The sequence below is a fragment of the Microtus pennsylvanicus genome, chromosome 14 (assembly GCF_037038515.1).
Source record: "Microtus pennsylvanicus isolate mMicPen1 chromosome 14, mMicPen1.hap1, whole genome shotgun sequence".
Taxonomy (NCBI): Eukaryota; Metazoa; Chordata; class Mammalia; order Rodentia; family Cricetidae; genus Microtus; species Microtus pennsylvanicus.
Genome location: NC_134592.1, coordinates 6,342,594 through 6,360,773, shown reverse-complemented (window position 1 = coordinate 6,360,773; position 18,180 = coordinate 6,342,594). Strand labels below are relative to the sequence as shown.

The 18,180-nt window shown below is 56.1% G+C and overlaps 1 protein-coding gene across 2 annotated transcripts in view; it reads left to right on the top strand.

The window, feature by feature from the left end:
- Positions 1 to 9,125, top strand: part of Kif26a (kinesin family member 26A) — a 34,105-nt gene extending 24,980 nt beyond the window's left edge. Inside the window, exons 6-16 of one of the 2 annotated variants that reach the window (XM_075947786.1) lie at positions 562 to 774; positions 1,320 to 1,413; positions 1,722 to 1,984; positions 2,091 to 2,274; positions 2,382 to 2,544; positions 2,808 to 2,970; positions 3,499 to 6,406; positions 7,115 to 7,320; positions 7,485 to 7,505; positions 7,931 to 8,081; positions 8,291 to 9,125. In XM_075947786.1, coding sequence (XP_075803901.1) covers positions 562 to 774; positions 1,320 to 1,413; positions 1,722 to 1,984; positions 2,091 to 2,274; positions 2,382 to 2,544; positions 2,808 to 2,970; positions 3,499 to 6,406; positions 7,115 to 7,320; positions 7,485 to 7,505; positions 7,931 to 8,081; positions 8,291 to 8,472 — 4,548 coding nt within the window. In that variant the 3' untranslated portion in view covers positions 8,473 to 9,125. The remainder of the gene's footprint in view (positions 1 to 561; positions 775 to 1,319; positions 1,414 to 1,721; positions 1,985 to 2,090; positions 2,275 to 2,381; positions 2,545 to 2,807; positions 2,971 to 3,498; positions 6,407 to 7,114; positions 7,321 to 7,484; positions 7,506 to 7,930; positions 8,082 to 8,290) is intronic. The other variant, XM_075947787.1, reaches the window with a different exon arrangement.
- The last annotated feature ends 9,055 nt before the right edge of the window (positions 9,126 to 18,180 follow it).

Below are 18,180 nucleotides of genomic sequence, written 5' to 3'. Positions count from 1 at the left end.
CAGGAGCACAGGTCCATCCTTGCCCTCTCCTCTTCCGCACACCTCCCCTCCTCATTTTACCCAGATTGGGGCTTGTTAGGCAGGATTTCAGAATTCCTACTTCTCAGACTGGATTCTCGTCCCATGTAATTTCCTCCATGTTTCGCCCATCCTAGTTCTCCCTTCCGTGAGCTTCTCGGGCCTGGCTTCCTGAGCTGTGCAGGGCAGCGGCAGCAAGCCTGGAGATTTCCCCACAGCGTCTTGGCCCTCTGAGGGAGAACTGCTTAGCCGGCCTAGACATTCCTGTCCCTGCTAACTGCCCTCTCCTTCCCAGCCTCGCCTTGTCTCCCGCTTTGCTGAGACCGGCTATGCACCCTACCAACTCCACCCCACCCTGGGCTTCATTTTCCCTCTACCCTGCTGACCTCATATAGGATCTGCTCAGGCAGCATTCCTGTGGTGTGGGCGCCCATGTTGAGACCTGGTCTACTGTCCTGACTCTTGCTTGGCTCTCCTGCCCTGTAATTAGTAACCAGCTGGGGGGAGGGCGGAGCTCAGCTGCCTGCTTCTGCCAACCCCCAGGTAAAGGTTATGCTGCGCATCTGGCCAGCACAAGGAGTCCAGCGCTCAGCTGAGTCTACATCCTACCTGAAGGTGGACCCTCGGAAGAAGCAGGTGACGCTCTATGACCCTGCCGCCGGGCCCCCAGGCTGTGCAGGCCTCCGCCACGCCCCCACAGCACCAGTCCCCAAGATGTTTGCTTTCGATGCCATCTTCCCCCAGGACTCAGAGCAGGTACAGTGGAGGGCTACTCCTGGGTGCATGTGATATGATAAAATCTGTTCCTCTGCAGAGTGGGAGCTTTGCTGCCAGGTCTGCCTCCCTAGGAGTCCTAGCCCAGGGCATTTCCCTAGCCTCTGCCTGTTCTCCAGGCCAAGTGTTGGGGAGCACTGAGCTCTTTAGGCCCCTTCTCCTATGAAACTCTTTGAAGCAGCTCTGCTCTTTCCTGGAAACTAGGAACACTGAGCAATGACCATGACTTCTTCTTGCTTCCAACTTTCAGTGCTGGGTCAGGTGTCCAGGCGCATGTGCCTAGCTAGGAAATCCTACCTGTATTGTACGTGTCCCGTCTGCTGACTTATGTGTTCTGTACTGTCCATGTGAGTGTGGGAGGGCCCTGTGTTCCTGGCCCTGTGTCTGTTGGTTCATGTGCCCTGTGGGGTTGCCCGCCTTCATGTGACCAGGACTAATGGGCCTTAGGTTTACAGATGTAGCAGAAGACACTGGCCATGGCCCTTAGGCTGTGGAACCTGACTAATCCCCACTGGGTTCCTCCCCAGGCTGAGGTCTGCTCAGGGACCGTGGCTGACGTGCTCCAGTCTGTGGTTGGTGGAGCTGATGGCTGCATATTTTCCTTCGGCCACATGAGCCTCGGTAAGTGCTGTCACTCCTGTGCACCCATGCTGCCTTCTAGCTGTCGTCGTCCACCCCCAGCAGGCATGTTGCTGCCATCGCTGAGCCTAGCCCTGGTTGAGGTTCTCCATGTGGATGTGGGAGTGGGTGTCTCACAGCAAAGCTGGGGCAGGCAGAGCCAGAAGGCAGAGGCCTCAGAGTGGCTGGGTGTGGTATCAAGACCATCTGGGTTGGTCCTAGGACCCTGGGCACGTTGCTGAGCCTGGAAGTGTTCTTGAGGGCAGGTTGTGGAGAGTTAGCGGTGGTTCTCACATGCCGCTGTCTCCCAGGGAAGTCATATACCATGATTGGAAAGGACAGCTCACCCCAGAGCCTGGGCATCGTGCCCTGTGCTATCTCCTGGCTCTTCAGGCTCATTGATGAGCGCAAGGAAAGGATGGGCACACGCTTCTCCATCCGTGTGTCTGCTGTGGAAGTGTGCGGCCATGACCAGAGTCTGCGGGATCTGCTTGCTGAGGTGGCTTCCGGTAGCCTTCAGGACACCCAGTCTCCAGGCGTGTATCTGCGGGAAGACCCCGTGTGTGGGACACAGGTACGCCAGTGCTTTCAGCCTTTCTGGAATTATGGAGGAGGAGAGGGAGCACTTTGCTTGGTCTCAAGCCACTAAATACATGTGTCCTCCACCTTTTCTCTCACAGCTCCAGAACCAGAATGAGCTGCGGGCACCCAGCGCAGAGAAAGCAGCCTTCTACCTGGATGCGGCCTTGGCAGCCCGCAGCACTAGTCATGCCGGCTCCGGGGAGGACACCCGGCGCAGCTCTCACATGCTCTTCACGTTGCATGTGTACCAGTATCGTGTGGAGAAGTGTGGCCAAGGAGGAAGTAGGTGCACTTCCAGGCAGTTGCCAGCCCACTGAGGGGGACCTTGTGGGCATCTCTGCCTGCATGGGTGGGTGCCCAGACCTCAGCCCTGCTTGTACTGTTTTCAGTGTCTGGAGGTCGTAGCCGCCTGCACCTCATCGACCTGGGCAGCTGTGAGACAGCACTCAGCAGAGGCGGGGAGGCTTCTGGAGGACCCCTGTGTCTGTCGCTGTCCGCTCTGGGCAGTGTCATCCTGGCCCTGGTCAATGGGGCCAAGCATGTGCCCTACAGGTGAGTATGGGAGCAGGTACAAGCAGGGTGACCTCTGGGGAGCTGGCTATTTTGATGTCTGGTATTTCTGGGGGCCTCAGTTCAGGGCCAGCAGTGTGTCCTGGAGCTTTGGGTGCAGGGACAGGTGCAAGGTTATAGGTTCAAGGGCACAGTGAGAGCTTCAGGCATAGCCCCTATCCCCCAGCCTAGTGGTCTACGCCTCACCTGGCCTTCCACCTAGATGGCCCCTCACCCCAGCCTCTGAGCACCTCCTTGGCTTGTAGGGACCACAGACTCACCATGCTGCTGAGGGAGTCCCTGGCTACTACCAACTGCCGGACCACTATGATAGCACACATCTCCGACTCACCAGCTCACCACGCAGAGACCCTCAGCACTGTGCAGCTGGCTGCCCGCATCCACCGCCTGCGCAGGAAGAAGGGCAAGGTAAGCCCCAGCTCTTGCTCCTTCCTGAGGGCCCTCATCCTCCATAGCCCCCACCTCTGGATGTCAGGGAGAGGAGGCAGTAGATGTATTTATCTGTGGGAGGGTCTCTTATGCCTCCAGAGAAGAGCCCAGGCCCAAGTCCCTGGCACACTGGGCAGGGGTGGAACTGTTTACAATAGGGTTTATGTTGTAGGGGGACATGAGCACCATCCCAGCAGGAGACTTCTCAGGAATGCTGGGTGTCCTGAGGTTACTGCCCTGGGTCTGAATGCTGCACTTGGTGAAACATGGCCTTTTCTGCCTGAGCTCCCTCTCCAACCTGTGACATGGTCCATGATCACCTCTCAGAACTCCCCAGAAGGCCCCCTTCTATCCTGTGCCCTGTGGTGTAATTCCTTGCTCAGCTGCTACCATCTCACAGAGTTTACACTCTTACATTGAGAGGGCAGAGTCCAAGGAAGAGATGAGATCAGGGCTGCGTGCAGACAGGGTGAGTCCACTCACAAGGGCCTCTCCTTCTGCCCTCAGTATGCATCCAGCTCCTCGGGAGGGGAGAGCTCCTGCGAAGAGGGCCGGGCCCGCCGTCCCCCACACCTGCGACCCTTCCACCCACGCACCATGGTCCTGGACGCTGACCGCTCGGCTCCTAGCCTGTCTGGAGACCCCGACTACTCATCCAGCAGTGAGCAGTCCTGTGACACAGTCATCTATGTGGGTCCTGGCGGGGCAGCGCTGTCAGACCGTGAGCTCACCGACAATGAGGGCCCACCTGACTTTGTGCCCATCATCCCTGCGCTGAGCCGCCGCAGGCCCTCCGAGGGACCCCGGGATGCCGACCACTTCCGCTGCAGTACATTTGCGGAACTGCAGGAGCGTCTAGAGTGCATAGATGGCAGTGAGGGATTCCCTGGTCTCCAGGGTGGCTCCGACGCAGCCCAAGCCAGCCCCGCCAGAGGAGGCAGGAAACCCTCGCTACCAGAGGCCACGTCCCCCAGGAAGGCTATGGGCCCTCCTATGGTCACCAGTTCCCCTCGAAGCAGCCCTGGGCAAGATACTCACCGGAGCACCTCAGAGGCCTCTAAAACTGGTACCCAGAGTGATCAGAGAGTAGATGGTACCCGGCCTGAGCCACCTGCCCCAGACAAGACTGCAGGAGGTGGCTGCAGGAGGCCACTGCCCAGTCCAGCTCCTCCACCGCCTCGGCAACCAGAAGCTCGCGGTGTCCCCACCGAACCTGTGGGAGAAGGCCCTGACGGTGTGATGCGGACACCCCCCGTGGGTATGAGTGGGCAGATGGCCTTGTCCCCACTGCTCTCGGACACACCTTATCCTGGTCCATCTGCTCGTGGACGCCATCTGGAGCGGGGCTTGCTGACCACCACGGTTACCCTGCAGCAGCCAGTGGAGCTGAATGGCGAGGATGAGCTGGTGTTCACAGTGGTAGAGGAGCTACCTCTGGGGGGACTTGCAGGGGCCACACGGCCTTCCAGTCTGGCCAGTTTGGGCAGTGACTGTTCCCTGCAGGCTTTGGCCTCAGGCTCAAGGCCAGTCAGCATCATCAGCAGTATCAATGATGAGTTTGACGCCTATACCTCACAGGTTACTGAGGGCCCAGGAGACCCTGGGGAGCTCATAGAGGGAACGGCATGGCCTGGTGGCAGTCCAGCCTCATCAATTGGCTCCTGGCTCAGCGATGTTGGTGTCTGCTTGGCTGAAAGCCGTGGTTCCACACCACAGCCTCCCTTCAGCCCTGACTCTGCAGCAGGGCCTGGTCCACCAGAGTTTCCTACCCCAAGCGGCTCCCTAGATGACAGCAAGTTGAGGTCCTCAGAGTGTGGAAGACCAGACAATCCTGGCTCAGCTCGGTGTCCCCACCCTGTGGAGGCAGTCACAGCAACTCAGACACGATCCAGCAGAGAGCCTCGGGCTGGGTCTCCGCATGAGGCAGCCTCAACCCAAACCATCCACTCCAGTCTTCCCCGGAAACCCAGGACTACCTCAACCAACCGTGTTCGCCCCAGCCGGGGTCCATACAGCCCCGGAGGCCTGTTTGAGGACCCTTGGCTTCTCCGGGCAGAGGACTGTGACATACACCAGATGGCTTCCACAGGCAGCATCCCAAGCCCAACCCCAGGCTCCCCTCGACTGCCCGAGGCTCAGATAATGCTGGCTTGTGCCCAGAGAGTGGTGGACGGGTGTGAGGTGACAACCAGAATGTCCCGGAGGCCAGAAGCTGTGGCTCGGATCCCACCTCTGCGGAGAGGAGCCACCACGCTGGGAGTGACCACACCTGCTGCGTCCTGTGGGGACTCTCCAGTGGAGACAGTGGTCCACTCAGGAAGCCTGAAGACCAACTCCAGCAGTAAGAAGAATGTGTCTCCCAAGGGGGCCTTCTTTCCAAGGCCTAGTGGAGCAGGTCCACCAGCCCCACCTGTGCGCAAGTCCAGCCTGGAACAGAGCACGGCCCTGACCCCTACCCAGGCCTTGGGGCTGACCCGGGCAGGGGCTGCTTCTGCCTTCCGAGGGGACGACGAGGCCAGGCCCAGTGGCCGGTCTGATTACTCTGTTCCCAAGGCCACATCCAGCCTGAAAGCCCGAGCTGGCAAGATGGAGGTAGCACACCGTCCCCCTGGCCACATGTCCTTGGAGCGGTACGAGGGCCTGACTCATGGCGGCAGCAAGGTCAGAGAAGTCCCAGGACGGCCACCGAGGGCTGTGCCCAGGTTGGGTGTACCACCCGCCAGCCCCCCACTTGGACCAGCTCCTGCCTGTAGGAGCAGCCCAGCTAAGGGTGTTGGGGCATCCAAGCCTCCAGCTGGTGGGGCCAAGGGTCGTAATCTAGGGACTAGTACATCTCGGGCACTGGGTGCTCCAGTGAAGCCACTGGCCCCTGTGGCAGGTAAGACAAGTGGCCCTGTGCCAGGGCCCCGGACAGCTCCACGGGCTGCACCTGGTATTGGGACCAAGGCCGGTAGGGGCACCATCATGGGCACTAAACAGGCCTTCCGGGCTGCCCACAGCCGTGTCCATGAGTTGGCAGCCAGCGGATCTCCCGGTCGGGGTGGCCTCTCCTGGGGCTCGACCGACTCAGACAGCGGCAATGACAGCGGCGTGAACCTGGCTGAGGAGCAGCAGCCCGTGAGCCCGGCCCTGCCCTCCCCCTACAGCAAGGTGACTGCACCTAGGAGGCCCCAGCGCTACAGCAGTGGCCACGGCAGTGACAACAGCAGCGTGCTGAGTGGGGAGCTCCCCCCTGCTATGGGCCGCACGGCGCTCTTCTACCACAGCGGTGGCAGCAGTGGCTATGAGAGCATGATCCGTGACAGCGAGGCCACCGGCAGTGCCTCCTCAGCCCCTGACTCTATGAGTGAGAGTGGAGCCGCCTCCCCGGGTGCCCGCTCCCGCAGCCTCAAGTCCCCAAAGAAGAGGGCCACAGGTGGGCAGCAGTGACTGTCTCTGGGAACAGCACTTTACAGTTTGTAGGCCTGAGAGATCCTTGACGATGCAGTTGGCTACCCCAGAGGTGGGGCTTTACAGCCCTGTAGTTCCTTTCAGCTCCCTGGAGTGCTCTTTTCGGTTCTTGGCGGTGGGCCTGGGTTCTCCACCCCTGATACCTCACCCTGTGTGGTCTCTGGGATAGTTTACGAATGCCAGGTGTGCATAGTCCTTAGTAGTTTATAAGCCATGGGGCCCTACGACACCTCGTAGTGTATAAACTTAAGCCCAACGCTGGGAGGGATCTTCAGATTGTGGGTGCAGGTGATACCAACTGGCGTGTTATTAACTACTGGGGCTTTGGTGCATGTGAGGTACATAACCCCGTAGTTTATACCATCTGGTGTATTCCCTCCCCTGACCCCACTCCACCCCAGAGACTGCTTCTTAACTCTGACAGAGTAGTGAGACAAGGGTTCGGTTTAAACTGGGCAGTAGGCTCTGGGCTCTGGGCTGGGCTCTCCCTGGCTGCCCGGGGGCTCCTACCAGCACTGTTCTGACTTCCTCCCGGTCGACCCGAGGGCAGGGAAGGTGCCAATTAGAGCCACAAGTGCTGCTGCTGCGATATCAGTTGGTATGGTTGTGCAGGTGATGCGGCTAGAGCCTGGGGTGTCCCTGGCTCTGCTCATAGCACCTGGCCCTGTTTCAGGTCTACAGCGACGGAGGCTGATCCCGGCCCCTCTACCCGATGCTGCTGCCTTAGGCCGCAAGCCCAGCCTTCCTGGGCAGTGGGTGGACCTGCCCCCACCCCTGGCTGGCTCTCTGAAGGAGCCTTTCGAGATCAAGGTGTATGAGATAGATGACGTGGAGCGCCTGCAGCGGCACCGTTTGCCTCCCAGGGAGGACGAAGCCAAGGTAAGGGAGGCTACAGTCAGGCTAGGCGCCCTGGGGTGTCAGGCTGGGCGCCCTGGGGTGTCAGGCTGGGCGCCCTGGGGTGTCAGGGAGGGCCAGCACATGGGCTCTCTGGGCCCCTAAAGGTTTGGCCAGGAAGCTCCTGACATCTCCTTTTTTGTCCACAGCCCTCTCAGGATGTGGAGAAGGTAATAACCAGCCTGAACTATCCCTGAGCTTGTAGTCCCTAGTGCTTTTTCCAGGGGTGGGTCACTGGAGGGACTCTCGAGGCCACTGCTGTGTTTCCACAGAGCTGGACCCACAGTCCAGGAAGTCCTGGTGCGGACCCTTGCAGATCCTGTCCTCCTCACCTTCGAGGCCTGGCCTTGTGTTTATATAGGGCCTGAAGTGGGAGGGGAGACCATGGCTAAAGCCAGGGTACTAAGAAGCCTTAAGGAGAGAGTCCCTGCCATCTATATCTATATAGAGATGTATATATAGATTCTTTATTTCTGTCTGTCTCTCTGTGTCTATCTCTATCTCTCTATATCTATCTATCTATCTATCTATCTATCTATCTATCTATCTATCTATCTATCTAGTATAACCCATTCTTCGTGTCCCTCGCCAACAGGGCCCAGTTTGCATCAGCTCCAAACTGCGGCTTGCAGAGCGCAGGCAGCAGCGGCTGCAGGAAGTGCAGGCCAAACGTGACCACCTCTGTGAGGAGCTGGCTGAGACCCAGGGCCGGCTGATGGTAGAGCCTGGACGCTGGCTGGAGCAGTGTGAGTGCCCCAGTCGCTCTGTGGCTGAACAATGGGGTACCCAGCAGGTGCAGGAGCCCAGACCCTACCCCCTAGCCTCTCCCTTCTTTGCTCTCATTAGTAGGTGGCAGGAGGGGAGAATCCACTGAGATGACACTTTTCCCTGGGGAACTTGAGGAGTTTGGCTGCTGTCCTGGCCTCCGCCCTGACCCTGTCTCGTCTCTTTCCAGTCGAGGTGGACCCAGAGCTGGAGCCGGAATCAGCTGAGTATCTGGTGGCCCTGGAGCAAGCCACAGCTGCGCTGGAGCAGTGTGTTAACCTGTGCAAGGCCCACGTCATGATGGTCACCTGCTTTGACATTGGTGTTGCTGCCACCACTGCTGTCCCTGGGCCGCAAGAGGTGGATGTTTGAGGCGAGCACAGGTCACAGGCAGGGACATGCAGTGCAGGGCGTGCGAGCATAGAATGTGGGATGGAATGAGGATGTGGAGGGGGTTGGAGGGTTGAAGACACAGGGTCTGTGCAGGATGGGGGGGATCTCAGAGAGGAGACAGAGAGGGGGGAAGGGGAGGGCCAGCCAGTGGACAGAGAGAGCACGGGGATTGAGAGACTGTTGTCACCCAGACAGCCACGCAAGTGCCTTTAACCTTGAGTAGGCCTTTTCTTTTCTAATTTGGTGCTACGGACTCAAGACAGGACTCCAGACACCAGCAGATGTTAGCCAGGGTGGCTGCGGCCACGCTGGCCAAGCTAAAGCCAGTTTGTTTGATTTTGCCTTCCTCACCACTGAGCAGTTTTGTGTAGCAGGGCGGTCCTGTTCGGACCAGCTCTCCTTTAGGATTGGTTCATTTTCTTCTCCAGCAGCCTTCCCTCAACAGCCTGCGCGAGTGGCCCCCGCCAGTCTGGAGCAGTGGTGTCTCAGCTAGCCTCGAGTCCCCTCCTGTCGTCGGGGCCTCACTCTCTTCTGAGGACACCAAAGACCACAAGCGGGGCTGGGCCATGAGCACACAATGCTTTCTTCCACGGCAGGAATTCTTACCAAAACCACAAGAAAAAAAAACACAAACAATGAAACAAGGCACCGCCAACAAAGACGGGGTGTGAGGTTTTGTAAACGTTCTGTTAGCTTCATATTTTTATATCATTTTGCCTAAAAACAGAATTTGCAGTGGGAATTTGAAGACAAATTATCTAAGTTTTTATGGTTTTCTACAGGTATTCCTAGGTCGGGGGCTCTTGGCAGCTGTGGGGGCAGGCTTTTTCTGGGGGACACTGAGGGCAGTGTTTGGAGGAGTCTGTGGGAGGCGATTTTTGTCAAATGCAGATGAGGGATGAGCCTGCCAGCCTGTGATGTGGCCCGCACGCAGGTTCGTGCTTTCTGACCGTTGTGTATTTTATAGGCGTCCAGACTTTTGTACAAATGTGTAGATAACATCTTGCGACAGTTTTTATTTGTGAATAAAAGATGTGTTGATTGTTCCTGTGGCTCTGAGTTCACTGGGTGCCCCTGGTGTGCTCGCATTTTGCAGTGAAGGGGCTGAGAAGACTGCTGGGCAGAGGGAAGCAACCATGGGACCTGAGGATCTTAGGGAGCTGTGCTGGGGGACTTGTTCTTTCTCTCTCTTTGTCTGTGAGCTGCCATGAAATTGAAAGGTAGCTAGCTGCAGCCTGTGTTCAAGCCCACACTTCTTATTTAACCCCCAAGACCTAAAAGGATGAAGCTGAGAGTGGTCTTGGGGGCAAGGCTGGAGGGAAACAGCCTTTTGTGGTGGCTGCCAGGTCCTCACGGGGTGGCTTATTGAGAGAGGCAAACCTGCAAGGCCAGAACAACTCCCGAAAGGGTTTGCTTTCTTTCCTTTGTTCCCGGCTTGTCTTCCAGGGGCCGAGCACATGGGAGCCCTTGCCCAGCAGGGCTAGCTCCTTCTCTGGTAGGGTGGCCTAGCCTGGGCACCCTCTGTGGTCTCACACTCCTTGTCACCTACTGAATTAATTTGCCATCTCCTTTCGTTTGTCTCTGTGCCAGGTCCCCTTGCAGGCTCTGGCCACCCTGCGAGCCCTGGGAAGCTCTGCTTTTAATTATTCCTGCCCCTCCCAGCAGCCCCCATGCTTCTCTCTGGCCTCTGGCAGTGTTTGTGGGGGCCTCTCCATGGTGGCCCTGCTTCCAGGGCCCATCCTTGGTGGCAAGTCACACCTTGTGTGGTCTCACTGGGGCCCCTGGGTGGGGTAGGGTCTGAGTCATCATCACACTTTTGCGTGGCACAGGGCTGGGCCCCACTGAGCCCTGGGGGGTGGGCTTGCTGAAGAAAGTCAATGAATGAACAAAGGAATGAGTCTCCTTATAGACAGCCCCAGTTGGGGCAGGAGTTGGCTCAGGGAAGACAGCACTCCACAGTTTGCGGAATGCCTAGCAGTTGTTCTAACACAGAGTCTGTTCTCTGTGGCCACTGTGGGTCAGGCCTCTGGGTCGTCCCCCTGGGACTGCCTGTTTCCTCTGTGGTAGCAGGTGTGTGGGGTTGGGATTATAGGCCAGTATTCTGCTTCTCCCAGTACCGTGTCCCTTCTGTCCTGAGGCCAGCAGCACCCAAGACTGTGGGGAGGATGCTGCTTTAAACTAGGTCTGTGTTATCCAAGGCATTTGTCCTTGGATTTGGAGGGTTCTGTTGCACAGGGTATGTTGAGTTTGGGGGTAGTGGGACTTCTCACCGGAGAGACAAGAAGCTCACTTTATGTCTTGCAGCCTGATGCTCCTGTGCACTGCACAGAGGCACTGTCTGCTGGAGCAGGGCAAATAGGATGCAGACAGGACCCACAGAGATCCTGGGAAAGGCTTCCCACAGGCCCCTGGTGCGGCTGTGCCTCCCGTCATGGTTGTGCCATCTGGGCTGTGAGGGTGGGCAGCAGCTGGGACCCCTCAACTACACTTCTGTCTTGCTGTCCCAGGAGTGGGCCAGAGCCTCCTCCACAGAGGGAAGCGTCCCGGCCTTGACTCGCAAGCTTCTCGATGGCCTCCTAGGTATAGCCCACTGCCCACAGTCCAGGCTTGAGGAGCATACAGCACTTGCTTTCCTGCATAAGGAACTCACTGTCCTGAGGCTAGCCTGGGAGCCTTGCATGGCCTTTCATCTGGGACATCAAAGCCCTCAGCCCTGTCATTAAGGGCTGGGAATCCCGTGGGGAGCAGTGCAAGTCCCGCTACGCCCATTTTATGGATGGGAACACAGCAGTCGCCCAGAACCCAGCTCTGTAGTGGAAGCTGAGCCCATGGCAGTCTGCCCTATGCCTCCTGTAATGGGTCTGTGTGCATCCTCCTTAGGGACAGGAAACTGAGGCGAAGGGGAAGGGGCCTCTCAAGCCGTATTCCTGCCTCTCCTCCAAGGAGGGTGGATTGAGACCCTGAAAGGAGCATTTCTGAGAGAGTGCAGACCATGGAAGCCTGGAATAGAGCTGCGATGCAGACCAGCTCCTAAGGGAAAGTAGTCAGCAGGGACCAGAAGCCCGAGGGGCTGGGGCAGCTGCCTGGGCCTTGTGGGGACACAGGCTTGTGGCAACTCAGGTGTCAGCTCTCACAGGCTCAGAAGCTGACCTGGCACTTGGCCACACTCTTCCCTGAGGCAAGGTGCTTGCCTGACTCAGCCTACAAGTTGGAACCTGTTCGGCTTGCCCTAACCACTCCACCCTGATACAGAAGGCCCGATGGGTAGGAGGGGCAAGAAGCTTCCAGGGCACAGTAGGGGACTCATAAGAGGCCAGAGGCAGACTGTTGAAACAGGCAGGCAGCAGCAGCAATGCAGTAGCTAAAATGCATGGCTAAAACCCTGAGGAGGTACCGTGGGTGTTAGCTGAGCAGGGCCAGGCCTGTGGCCTCCAGAGGCCACCATCTGTGTTTGTGTGCGGGACCCCTTCTCCAAGCACTACGCTGGGCAGGGAGGAGGGATATTTACCTCAGATTCAGAACCCTGCCGTGAGGTCAGAGGCATGGAGTAGGCTTCATGGCACTTTCTGGGGCTGAAGGATCTTGGAGAGTGAATGCTTGGCTCTCAGAGGTTCCTGTGAGCTTCCCTCGGTCAAAACCACAGAGGTCAGAAGTGACCCACAGCACTGGTCAAGGGAAGGTGACACAGGGTCATCTGATGACACTGGTGGCCTGCAGGGAAGAGGGAGGAAGGTGTTGGTAACAGACAGCGTGGCGGCAGAGGTCTCAAGCCTGGCTGACAGGTGCTTTGGTGTGTCCCCCCCCCCCCGCCTGTCTGGTCCTTTCTCATCCGTCTCAAAGGTCAGCATAAGCAGGGACCAGTTTGATGGCCAGGAGCTTTCCTTTCCTTAACTTGTTTGACCTTGGGAAGTGTGGTGAAGCCCTGTGGCCAGGCCCTGTGGGACAGTTGCTGAACCTGCCTGGTGACAGGGTTTCCCAGGTGCTCTACTGGCTCTGCCCATCTCCGCTTGTCCCTGACACTGCTTCCCTTCCTTTGCTAATGCCATAGTTACATGTGTATGTGTTCATGCTGCCAGTCCCCTTTGGGATCTCACCTCGTGCTCGCCTTGGCTGCTTTGGGCTCACAAGGCTCCAAAAGTGCACTCTGGAAGTGGCCCCAGCTTTAGGGGGTCTACCTCATAGTCCCGGGGAACCACAAGAAACCAAACCACCCTGAACTGGGGTAAGACACCCCCCCCACCTTCCCACCTCCCTGGCTTGGCTGCTCCTCTCCTGGGCCAGGAGCACTGGGACCAGGCCCTGGGATCTGCTCCCAGCAAACAGGAAGCTCACACGGAGATCTCTCCCTCCTGATATTGTGTTTAACAAGGCAGGCTGTTTCCACACAGGAAGCCCTGGAGGCTGGGAGGGGCTGGGAAGGAATTCCCTGAGCTGCCAAGAGGCCGGCTTTCCTGTAGGGTGGAGGTGGGATGAGGTATGGTGGGGTCTTGGGGGGGGGGCTAGAGCTACCCAGTGGTGGGATTCACTAACAACCCCAGATTGATGGCCCTAGAAACTCTCAAGTTAGGAGGGACACTGAGGCCCAGCCTGAGTCTGTCAGTCCTTCAGATAGGGTAGGACAGAAGGCTTCCCCTTCTGCAGGGTCCAAAGGAGGCCATGCCCAGGAGCTGGGCTAGAGACATCTGTTGTTGCACTCCAGGAGTGGTAGGGAGGTCAGGTCTCCTTGACCCTTCTCTCCAGGACATTGCTCTTCCCTGGGCAGCCGCTTCAGGTGCCTTCCTTACCTTTCAAGTGCCCCCCATACCCTTTAGATGGGGTGAGGTGCAGGACAGCCATCTCAATTACTGGGGAGACAGAGGCATTCAAATCCTGCCTAGACTACAGAGTAAGGCCCTGTCTCAAAATTTACAAAGGAAAAAGACAGGGACTAGAGAGTTCACTAAGAGGTTAAAAGCCCTGACTGCTCTTCCAGAGGATCCAATGCCCTCTTAAGGCCTAGCACCAGGCCCACACAGGTGCACAAACATAAACCCAGGGAAAATAAATACATAGAATAAAAGTAAAGTAAAAAGGGGCCCCGGAGAGTTTGGCGGAGCTTCTGAGTGTGTGTGAGGCCCAGATTCCATCCCCAGCCTTGGAAACACAACTTAGCCCTTTACTGTATTACATTTGTTTCTGAATTGTCTTTTTAAATTTTTACTTAGTTATTTTGTTGTGTTTTAAAATTTTAAATTAATTTTTTTGTATGTCTGGGTGTTTTGCCTGCATGTATGTCTGTACCACATGGTTGCAGTGCCCACTAGAAAAGGGCATGAAATTCCTCTAGGAATAGTTACACAGAGTTCTGGATCCTCTGAAAGAGAAGCCAGTGTTTCCTACACAGCCATCTTTCCAACCCCTATTTTATTGATTATTTTAAAAAGACATAGTCTCAAGTAGCCCAGGCTAGCCTTGAATTCACTATGTAGCAAAGAATGTCTTTGAATCCACGATTCTCCTGCCTCCACCTCCTAAGTACTGGGATTGCAGGTGTAATAAAAACCACCACATCTTAGTTTTAATTTTCATAGTTTATTTACTTTTTAAGATAAACTCAGGCTGACTTTGAACTCTTGGACCTCCAGTTGTATGCTTCTGCACTCAGCTAGCTAGAACCACATTTAACATTAATTTATGTTTAAGCACAATGCTGAGGGTGACATAGGACCCCATGCCCCACGTTGCTTCCCCAATATTGTCTCCCATTACGGTAATGTTTGCTGTAACTGTTGAGCTATGAGTGACGGTAACATGGCCTTTGTGTCATGCCTCGTTTTCCTCCTGTGTCTTTCTTCCGGCCCAAAACTCCACCACGGATGGAACAGCAGGGCAGCCCCTCCGGGAGGATGGAGCCTTCACATGAATAGTTTGGGATTCTGTGACGGTGTGTCTCCTCTAGTCAGCTCCTTGTTGACGTCAGTTTGGACTTGCAGCTACTCATTTTCTGCTGTGGTTCTGTCCAGCCTCCTAATCTGTAACTGAAACCCAGCCGGGCTGCCAAAAGCCCTTGCAACCAGTCGCTATTATTTCTTGGTCCCAGACTGGGGCCACTGCTGGCCTCCCAGAGGTCATGCCAGCTGCCTGGGCTCTGAGACCTTGCTGGCCATCCCCACTCCAACATGCTTATTTTGGGGGTGGACACTCAGCTCCAGCTGTCCCACAGCTTCCTTAGCAGGCTCCCCTATTGTGCCCTGAATACATCAGAATGACAGATCTGAGGACACATGAGAACCTTAGGGAGCTAAGTTCTCGAGGACCCAGGTATAGGTGATATTAGGTGTAGGTTCTCCTTGTCCCTGTCTGGGCTCCTTGAAAAGGAAACTTTCTAGGGGTAGCAACTGTGTGCAAAAAGCAAGACCCCTCCCCAGGCTTCAGACCAGCCTGGGATATTTGAGCACTGAGGAGTCCCAGCAACTGTTTAAGATTCGATTGGACCATTCTTGGCTGCAGCCCAGCACCAGGCTTTAAGATTCGATTGGACCATTCTTGGCTGCAGCCCAGCACCAGGCTTAGGCTTCACAATGAACTCAGTGGCCCAGAGTTGGAGGAGGGACAGGGTGGGAGATGACTGCTGGCCTCTGGGGCAGGGTGATGCCACTTTAATTACTAGTGTGGCCCGGACAGCCCAGCCTGTCCCTGAGGCTGAAAGAAAGAGGCAATGACGCCTCTGAGAACCCACAGGGCGGTTCCAGGTGATGTCACTCATAGCCACCTTCCCATTGTCGTCATTGTCACCTTGGGAGTGAGTTCACACTGGATGCGCTGCCCTGGGCAGCCGGGCCTCTTGCCAGCCAGTGGCTGGTTCGCTAATGCCACCTGTCATCTGTGGGTGTTGGCCAAGCCATTTCCTAGAACATCCTGTAGACTGGGCTGGCAGGAGACCTGAGGTGGCAGGTGGCCAGGCTCTCCCTACTTCCCATCCAGGCTGCCACTTGCTCCTGCCTTCCAAATTAGGAAAGTAGCTCCTCCCACTGAGGGTCCTGGTTTCACAGCTAAGGAGAAGAGGCAGGTTAGTGGAAGAAAGAAAAAAGCCCTAGCCCACAGAGGGAGCCTGCTGTCGAGGCCCTGGGGGTCATGGGTTCTCCCACAGGGACCATTCATTGTGCTGGTGGGGACAAGGGAGGAAATTCTGAGGATTTTAGATGTGTGACCAAGGGCAGCCACTGGTCTGTGGGTCCTTGGCAACTCTCCCCACCCGGTGCCTTAATTTCCCTTCTTGTAGGAGGAGCAGTTCCAGGCTGCATCCGAGCTGTCCTAGGCATCACACAGGGCTCCGTGGGTGGAATAAATCTCTCCTTTGCTCTACTCCAAGGATGCCGAGCTGTATTTCTTGCGGCCTCATGGCTGTCTCAGAGCTGGTCCGCCTAGCAGAGACGCTCAGCTGCTGCCTTCACTGATTTGTGGTCCTGACTATGCTGGTGCCGGCTCTGGACATCTTTATGAGGTGAAGGGGTCTCCGCTGAGAACTGTGACGAGCTGGCATGAACTACAGCTTGACTGCCTGGCCCGACCCCTCCACCATTCACCCCAGTGTCTCCCAGAACCAGTCCTGGTCTGGCTTCCATCTAATCCTGAGGCAGGAAGATACTGGTCTTTTGCACTCTTCCTGGGAGCCTGGAATTTGGCTTCAGGGAGTTTTCACAGCCGTCTAGTCTGTTCGAGCCTGGCTCTGGGATGGGCTGAATAGGGTTTGGGGATTTGACCGAGTCCCAGGACCACGCAGGGAACCTAGGTTTCTTGGGGGCTCAGAGAGGTGGCAGAAGCTGGCAGTGGCCTGCAGGGAGTCTGTTGTGTGCTTCTAAGATATCCAACGTATCATGGAGGTCAGCCTTATGAGTCATCGCCAGCTCTGCCTCCTGCCCAGGCTTCTTCCCCTTCTAGCCTGGGGTTCTCAGTCTTTCTGATGTTGCTGTCCTCATGTTGTGGTGACCCCCAACAATATAGTTATTTTCTTTGATACTTCATAACTATAATTCTGCTACTGTAATGTTGTAATGTAAACATCTGGGTTTTCTGATGGTCTTTGGGGGTCATGACCCACAGGTTGAGAACTGATGCTCTAGCCCCACCCCAACCCCTTGTCTGTCTATAAAAGCGTGGACGTAGAGTAGCTATCCTAGGAACAATTGGTCTTGTGACATACATACCTGCGTCCGGCCTCTGCTGGCCTCTGCTCTCCACTCCCCCGTCCAGAGAACATGGCTCCCCAGGGAGTTTCCCATTGCCTCCTTCCCTCTTCATTCTTCCCAGAACAAGGTCCATGGCTTGAGTTTTAGGTGGGTCATCTCTCAGAAATGGTTGCAAATGTAACGAAAGCTGAACTGAGGGCTTCCTGGAAGGAACTGGCTGGGAATTGGTTCCTAAACCTGAGCCTGGTGGAGGTGAAGGTGGGTGGGCTGTGAGATGGCAGCTTTGGACCCGGTGAGCTACCAGAGGCTGCGCACTGTAGAAACCCTAGAGGCAGACTGCAGCCAAGCCTTGGGAGGAAGCTGGCCTTTGTGGCGCATCTGTCTCCACATTCTTCGGGGTTCTGGCATAGAATCACTGGGGCTCACACTTGGCTGGATGCAGCACACACACCAATGACTGTCCCAGCTAGAATATATCTGCAGTCACAGGAGCCTTTGTGGGCAGGTACATGGACCCCTGCGTGGGCTCAATGAAGAGCTTAGTCCTATTGGCTGTCAGCTGCCCGCACAGCTTCAAAGAAGATGGACGGGGTCTATGGTTCCCCCAGGCTGTCAGGGTTTTTCCTTCAGGTTACTTGGGTCTGTGAGGAGACCACGCTTCTGCCAGTGGTGGGGGGACAGAGGCACAGCTCCACACTGTCAGCCTCGTCAACTTGAGGAGTTTCCTTTTAGAGACCTCAGTTCAGGTTAAACATGGACTTGTGGTTTTAACACAGAAAGGAATTCAGGACTAGCCAGTCTGAAAAAGTCTTGGGGTCTTAGTAAAAACTAGAAAGGTGCTCAGGGGAAGAATGAAGTACCAGGAGCATGGATGTGGGCCTCTCAGGACTCACAGCTATTAAAAGGCAGCCATAAACTAAGATGTTAAACGCAGGGGCTACAGGAAGGAGATGCTTGGGGAAGTAAGACCAAGTGTGCGTATGGCTCCTCAAGGGACTAACGTAGCAGTAACTGTATCTACCATTTTGGTGACTCTCCATTTACACCCCCAGAGGATCCTAGGGGACATTGTTTTCTTCTTGCTTTCTTTTTGATAAGACTATAGGGTGGCTTTGGGGGACTTTGGGTGTGATTGTGATCTGATAAGTTAAACCAGGAGCCAAGAAGATTGCACAAGAGGGTTTGGACATGGCTTTTAAGGTAAGTGGGGTTTCTGGTGCAATTCCTAGAAAATTATAGGTTTTCAGCTAGGAGCGGGGAGAGGAGCTAACAGTTATTAACGGTGGTGGAGTTCCTGTCTCTGCAAGTGAGAGACTTCAGGTGACACCTTTGGGGAAGGCATCCAAACACATCTCCCGTTCCCATAAATTTCCTGACCTTCTACCCTGCCTCTGGCCAGCCTTTCCTTGGGCTGAATCTAGGATCAGCCAGCACAGCTGCAGAGCCTAGTTCAAAAGCCTGGGTCTCAGACACGTCTTCAGCAGCCAAGAAAATATTGTCCCCAAGCCTGGGACGGGAG